Consider the following 7850-nt stretch of genomic DNA (forward strand, 5'->3'; position numbering starts at 1 on the left):
CACTGCCTGGCTTAACTGAAAGCTGGTCTATATGCCATTGCAGGTGAAACTTTATGAGCAATACTATTCACATGTGGCTCATAAAAAGCCTCTGGAGTTAAGCAAGAACTTCTCGTGGTGCTGGTCAATCAACACTTCTCTCTGACCTTTCGCCGTCCCTACTCACCCAACATGATCGAAGTAGGGGGTATGCACATCAATCGGAAGCGCCAGCCACTGCCACAAGACATTGAGGATATCATCAAGGGCGGTAAACATGGTGTCATCTACTTTTGAATGGGCTCAAACTTGAAGAGCAAAGATTTGCCGCTCAAGATACGTCAGGCTCTAGTCGAAACCTTTAGTACGCTCAAGTAACGGGTGCTATGGAAATTCGAGAATCCCAATTTTGTCGGAAAGCCAGAGAACGTATTTATCTCCGTCTGGTTCTCGCAGTACGATATATTGGTCTGCTGAAAACCACTGAATCCATTTAGCACGGCAAATTTTTTGTTGGCCTTCCGATCTTCGGCGATCAGTTCCTAAATATGGCGCTTACCGGGCAGAATGGCTATGGCAGGAATGTGAACTATGAGGAGTTGATTGCTGAGCGACTCTTAACAGTCATTCAACAGCTTTTGCAATATCCGCAAGCCAAGAATCTGGTCAATGACATATCAACACCCTACAAATATAAGCCGCAACTGCCACAGGAGGGTGCTGCCCATTGGATTGAGCAATTTGAGGCTACAAACTGAAAATTTTGGTCATCATTAATGTTGTGAGCTTCTTCTTTATTCTGCAGTTGTTCAGACTATCACTTGTGTTTGAGGATTTAAATGATCATGGGTATCTCCACATTCGTCACAGACTGGAATATCGATGAGCTGCCCGTGATGGCACTACCCGTGATGGCAAGACTGACCGATCGCATAACTTTGTCGAGAATGCCACTGCCTGGCTTAACTGAAAGCTGGTCTATATGCCATTGCAGGTGAAACTTTATGAGCAATACTATTCACATGTGGCTCATAAAAAGCCTCTGGAGTTAAGCAAGAACTTCTCGTGGTGCTGGTCAATCAACACTTCTCTCTGACCTTTCGCCGTCCCTACTCACCCAACATGATCGAAGTAGGGGGTATGCACATCAATCGGAAGCGCCAGCCACTGCCACAAGACATTGAGGATATCATCAAGGGCGGTAAACATGGTGTCATCTACTTTTGAATGGGCTCAAACTTGAAGAGCAAAGATTTGCCGCTCAAGATACGTCAGGCTCTAGTCGAAACCTTTAGTACGCTCAAGTAACGGGTGCTATGGAAATTCGAGAATCCCAATTTTGTCGGAAAGCCAGAGAACGTATTTATCTCCGTCTGGTTCTCGCAGTACGATATATTGGTCTGCTGAAAACCACTGAATCCATTTAGCACGGCAAATTTTTTGTTGGCCTTCCGATCTTCGGCGATCAGTTCCTAAATATGGCGCTTACCGGGCAGAATGGCTATGGCAGGAATGTGAACTATGAGGAGTTGATTGCTGAGCGACTCTTAACAGTCATTCAACAGCTTTTGCAATATCCGCAATCCAAGAATCTGGTCAATGACATGTCAGCACCCTACAAATATAAGCCGCAAGTGCCACAGGAGGGTGCCGCCCATTGGATTGAGCAATTTGAGGCTACAAACTGAAAATTTTGGTCATCATTAATGTTGTGAGCTTCTTCTTTATTCTGCAGTTGCTTAGACTATCACTTGTGTATGAGGATTTAAATGACTGCTGAGAAAAATTTGTATTTCTATTCTTTTGGTTCTGACATTTTATCGTATCGTTTATTTGGTCTTTCTAAATTCTGGACAAGTCGTCTAGCGTGCGTTTGGTTATTGTAAATTTTTTCCGCAATATCTATTTCAAACGCTGTAACGATGTCAGTGGGGTCTCTGCCCCTAACAGTTAATCCTAAAGGACCGCGGAGACCTTTTATAAACATAGTAAAACACTGGTTGATAAATAGTTCTCTTTTAGTTTATATTACTGTGGGGTTAGTTTCCTTTTGATCGACTATGTTTAGAAGGGCGCGTTGAATCCTCGTGACCTTTTCATATTGAACTTCTAGTTGATGACTTTGGAGTTTATAAATGCCAAGCTCGACAATAAGATTGTACTCTCTTGCCAGCGAAATGTTTCATGCCTATGCTTTTCCCTGTATTTTGTTTCTAATTGCCCTAAAAATCATTAATCCTATCGGAGTTTGTTCTGTTCCTTTAATGCGCAACAAGATTTCCTCTACGTTCGTAATAAACTCACTTTAGTCCATCACTGTTACCTTAATATGTGGGCATACTCTTGATTAAATCAGAAATTTTGAAAGTACATGCCAACTCCTGCATTTGAAAATTGGCAGCTTGTGATGGGGGAGTCTCCTGTTCTAATCGCATACTTAAATTGGTGCTTATTTCCCTAATGTCTGACACACGACTTGTAAGCCTAGTACCTCTCGATACAACTGCTTTTTTATCTTTTTTGTTTTTGCTGTTGAAATTAACGAATCTTATCTTTTAACTTACTATGTATATTTTTTTGTTTGCTTAATATTTATCTTAAACTTTCTAATACGTTGTCGTTGATTCTTCGTTTAATAGTGATGAAATGGCCTTTCTGTGGAAGAAGTATTTTTATAAGTAAAACAGGGTTGTCTTATTTCCATTTTTAAGAACTGCAAATATTAATCAACCAATGTATATAAAACGGTAGACTTTTTTCGATTTTTTTTCGACCCTCGAATGCAGGAATCTCTGAGTTCGTGCCTGGCGGCGAAGGGACATTTGTTGTTGTTTTTATTGTTTAATTATAAGGTGGCGATGTTGGTATAGTTAATGCGCGTTGCGTATACAATGTGTGTTCGAATCCTCGTGCCACAAAATTTTATTTTTTAATACTCGATACACAGTACGGAAAATATTAAATAACAAATGTTTTTTAAGTACGCGATACTCGATGGAAAATATATATAAACGCAGATAGGACTGGGATCAGAGTATCTCATAATCGGGCACCCCTACCAGAGCTTTCTGACTCGTTTTATTTATAGATTTTGTTTACCCATAGTATTTCAATGGGTAAACAAAATCTATAAATATTGTTTTATTTATGGATTCTGAATTGTTTTATTTATGGATTGTGATTACCCATTGTTATACTGTATATATTTGGTATATATTCGTATATTAACTGAGTTGTTTCTGCGGACCCATAGGATCCGTTACAGCAATTCGAAACTTTAAAACTCCTTTACGGGTGTAATTTAATTTTGAACGACAAGAGATAAATGTCTATTTATATTCTTTCTATTTATAGTCTGACTGATGTGTTTTCAACCCACACGTTAGCGGCTTAGCTCTGAATGGTCGACGTCTATATGTTCAGATTGGATCTACTTTGGTATTCTAATTATGATCGGTATTGCTAATTGAAGTCAGGCTCCGTAATTCTTTCCCTGCTTATCATGTAAACACATTTGTTGTCTGTTATATTTGATTTCCTGAGTTCTGTTTTCCGCTGGCTTGGAGTCTGTTTTTGCCAAGGAGGATGGCAGGTACTAGAAATGGTCCCGAAGACTTACGCCCTGAGAAGGAAGCATGTAATGCATCAGCTTTGACGTCTTCGTTGAGAAGCATTGCTCTATATAGTTCATGAGTCAGATAAACAAACTATTTGCTAACGGCTGGCGCAGATAAATTGCAATCTCTTCGTATATAAAGATTAACATTAGTCGTCATATAAATAATAGAACATAAAAAGTAAGCTTCGAACTGAGTTTTTTTGTTACTTCACATGTGCACAGTCATCGAATATTAATAATAACACGATCGTTGAAAAAGCCAATACTAATGGACGTCAAAGAGACGACACGGAATACGGAGATGGCAATGTCAAAATAGCGTGACTCAGCATAGTATCAGTGCCACTTAGATCTGTAATATTATGAGCATCGCTTTGTAAAACACGAGCCACCTATTCATTCAAATAAATGAAAAATTTGCCACAAAAAGATTAAAGCATGGTTTTCACTTTCTTTTTTCTTAACAGCAGCCGATATATAATTGCACACTATGTTCAAACCAGTGTAGTTACGAACGTTGCTTTCCAAAAATGAACATTCACCAGCCTTAGCATCAGCCAACACCTGATCCCACTGAAAATGGCAAATCGGGGTGAATGGTTAGGCGCAAATATATATATACTTGATCAGGACGACAAGCCGAGTCGATTGAGCCCTGTCCGTCTGTTCGTTTGACTGTCCGTCTGTCTGTCCGACTGTTCGTCTGTCCGTATGCGTAAACGCGTCGATCTCAGCATCTATAAGAGCTAGAGACTTGAAATTTTTTGTAGGTCCCTGTATAGCACGCGTATATCAAGTTTTCTATACGTGTGCACTCAAATGCGTGTACATTCAAATGCGGTTATTCTTATGAGCTGATGCTTCATTTCAAATTTGCAACGTTCTTTGCTGGTGTCGCAGACAGATTTCTTATTGCTTTTTACTTAATAATGAAGTGGCGGTCTTAGTATAATCGATGAGCGTTCCGTTGAAATTGTGGGTTAGAATCTTGGTGTTGTAATGTCGGTTTTTATTTGTTTTTTTTTAACACTCGATACATGCTATGGAAAATATTAAAAACAGCAAACAATTGATAACTTTTCTGTTTGATTAGGGATTTATATACCTTCAGTATTACGAGCGTCGCTCTTCCTTGTTCTTTTCTATTCGAAGAATCGAAATTGTGAAATTGTGCTGAAATATCAGCTGCTACTTATGTTCAAATTTGCATCTCTTTTTGCAAGCAGTTGCAACTGTCTGTTGGCGATCGAACACGTTTTATAGTTTTATTTTTAATTATGAAGTGGCGGTGTTGCTAAGGTTGATGCGCATTGCGTAGAAATTTTGTGTTCGAATTCTGCTGTCGTATTGTCGGTATTTATTTGTTTTTTTTTTGTTTTTTTATTTTTATACTCGATACAAACTACGGAAAATACTAAAAAACGCAGATAGGACTGGGATAGATACCCTAATATCTCTTACTTGTTATTAATAGAATGTGTTCATGCTGATCTTGACACCGATGAGTTTTATGGCTTCGCGGCACACTAATGCGCCGATCATGGGTATCTCCACATTCGTCACAGACTGGAATATCGATGAGCTGGTGGGCAACACTGCCCGTGATGGCAAGACTGACCGATCGCATAACTTTGTCGAGAATGCCACTGCCTGGCTTAACAGAAAGCTGGTCTATATGCCATTGCAGGTGAAACTTTATGAGCACATGTGGCCCATAAAAACCCTCTGGAGTTAAGCAAGAACTTCTCGTGGTGCTGGTCAATCAACACTTCTCTCTGACCTTTCGCCGTCCCTACTCACCCAACATGATCGAAGTTGGGGGTATGCACATCAATCGGAAGCGCCAGCCACTGGCACAAGACATTGATGATTTAATCAGGAGCGCTAAACATGGTGTCATCTACTTCTCAATGGGATCAAACTTGAAGAGCAAAGATTTGCCGCTCAAGATACGTCAGGCTCTAGTCGAAACCTTTAGTACGCTCAAGTAACGGGTGCTATGGAAATTCGAGGATCCCAATTTTGTCGGAAAGCCAGAGAACGTATTTATCTCCGACTGGTTCTCGCAGGACGATATATTGGTCTGCTGAAAACCACTGAATCCATTTAGCACGGCAAAGTTTTTGTTGGCCTTCCGATCTTCGGCGATCAGTTCCTAAATATGGCGCTTACCGGGCAGAATGGCTATGGCAGGAATGTGAACTATGAGGAGTTGATTGCTGAGCGACTCTTAACAGTCATTCAACAGCATTTGCAATATCCGCAATCCAAGAATCTGGTCAATGACATGTCAGCACCCTACAAATATAAGCCGCAAGTGCCACAGGAGGGTGCCGCCCATTGGATTGAGCAATTTGAGGCTACAAACTGAAAATTTTGGTCATCATTAATGTTGTGAGCTTCTTCTTTATTCTGCAGTTGTTTAGACTATCACTTGTGTTTGAGGATTTAAATGACTGCTGAGAAAAATTTGTATTTCTATTCTTTTGGTTCTGACATTTTATCGTATCGTTTATTTGGTCTTTCTAAATTCTGGCCACGTCGTCTAGCGTGCATTTGGTTATTGTAAATTTTTTTCCGCAATATCTATTTCAAACGCTGTAACGATGTCAGTGGGGTCTCTGCCCCTAACAGTTAATCCTAAAGGACCGTGGAGACCTTTTATAAACATAGTAAAACACTGATTGATAAATAGATCTTTTAGTTTATATTACTGTGGGGTTAGTTTCCTTTTGATCGACTATGTTTAGAAGGGCTCTTTGAATCCTCGTGACCTTTTCATATTGAACTTCCAGTTGATGCCAAGCTCGACAATAAGATTGTACTCTCTTGCCAGCGAAATGTTTCATGCCTATGCTTTTCCCTGTATTTTGTTTCTAATTGCCCTAAAAATCATTAATCCTATCGGAGTTTGTTCTGTTCCTTTAATGCGCAACAAGATTTCCTCTACGTTCGTAATAAACTCACTTTAGTCCATCACTGTTACCTTAATATGTGGGCATACTCTTGATTAAATCAGAAATTTTGAAAGTACATGCCAACTCCTGCATTTGAAAATTGGCAGCTTGTGATGGGGGAGTCTCCTGTTCTAATCGCATACTTAAATTGGTGCTTATTTCCCTAATGTCTGACACACGACTTGTAAGCCTAGTACCTCTCGATACAACTGCTTTTTTATCTTTTTTGTTTTTGCTGTTGAAATTAACGAATCTTATCTTTTAACTTACTATGTATATTTTTTTGTTTGCTTAATATTTATCTTAAACTTTCTAATACGTTGTCGTTGATTCTTCGTTTAATAGTGATGAAATGGCCTTTCTGTGGAAGAAGTAAAACAGGGTTGTCTTATTTCCATTTTTAAGAACTGCAAATATTAATCAACCAATGTATATAAAACGGTAGACTTTTTTCGATTTTTTTTCGACCCTCGAATGCAGGAATCTCTGAGTTCGTGCCTGGCGGCGAAGGGACATTTGTTGTTGTTTTTATTGTTTAATTATAAGGTGGCGATGTTGGTATAGTTAATGCGCGTTGCGTATACAATGTGTGTTCGAATCCTCGTGCCACAAAATTTTATTTTTTAATAGTCGATACACAGTACGGAAAATATTAAATAACAAATGTTTTTTAAGTACGCGATACTCGATGGAAAATATATATAAACGCAGATAGGACTGGGATCAGAGTATCTCATAATCGGGCACCCCTACCAGAGCTTTCTGACTCGTTTTATTTATAGATTTTGTTTACCCATAGTATTTCAATGGGTAAACAAAATCTATAAATATTGTTTTATTTATGGATTCTGAATTGTTTTATTTATGGATTGTGATTACCCATTGTTATACTGTATATATTTGGTATATATTCGTATATTAACTGAGTTGTTTCTGCGGACCCATAGGATCCGTTACAGCAATTCGAAACTTTAAAACTCCTTTACGGGTGTAATTTAATTTTGAACGACAAGAGATAAATGTCTATTTATATTCTTTCTATTTATAGTCTGACTGATGTGTTTTCAACCCACACGTTAGCGGCTTAGCTCTGAATGGTCGACGTCTATATGTTCAGATTGGATCTACTTTGGTATTCTAATTATGATCGGTATTGCTAATTGAAGTCAGGCTCCGTAATTCTTTCCCTGCTTATCATGTAAACACATTTGTTGTCTGTTATATTTGATTTCCTGAGTTCTGTTTTCCGCTGGCTTGGAGTCTGTTTTTGCCAAGGAGGATGGCAGGTACTAGAA

General features: G+C 39.0%; 1 protein-coding gene across 1 annotated transcript; it reads left to right on the forward strand.

Moving 5' to 3' along the window:
- The first annotated feature begins 1457 nt into the window (after positions 1-1457).
- On the forward strand, positions 1458-5969 carry LOC115483172 (UDP-glucuronosyltransferase 2B13-like). Its single transcript, XM_030224333.1, is given in 4 exon segments — positions 1458-1613; positions 5073-5285; positions 5317-5614; positions 5668-5969. Coding segments are annotated over 4 exon segments (969 nt in total).
- The last annotated feature ends 1881 nt before the right edge of the window (positions 5970-7850 follow it).

Source organism: Drosophila hydei, unplaced genomic scaffold (assembly GCF_003285905.1).
Source record: "Drosophila hydei strain 15085-1641.00,03,60 unplaced genomic scaffold, DhydRS2 tig00000685-arrow-arrow-pilon, whole genome shotgun sequence".
NCBI classification, from domain to species: domain Eukaryota; kingdom Metazoa; phylum Arthropoda; class Insecta; order Diptera; family Drosophilidae; genus Drosophila; species Drosophila hydei.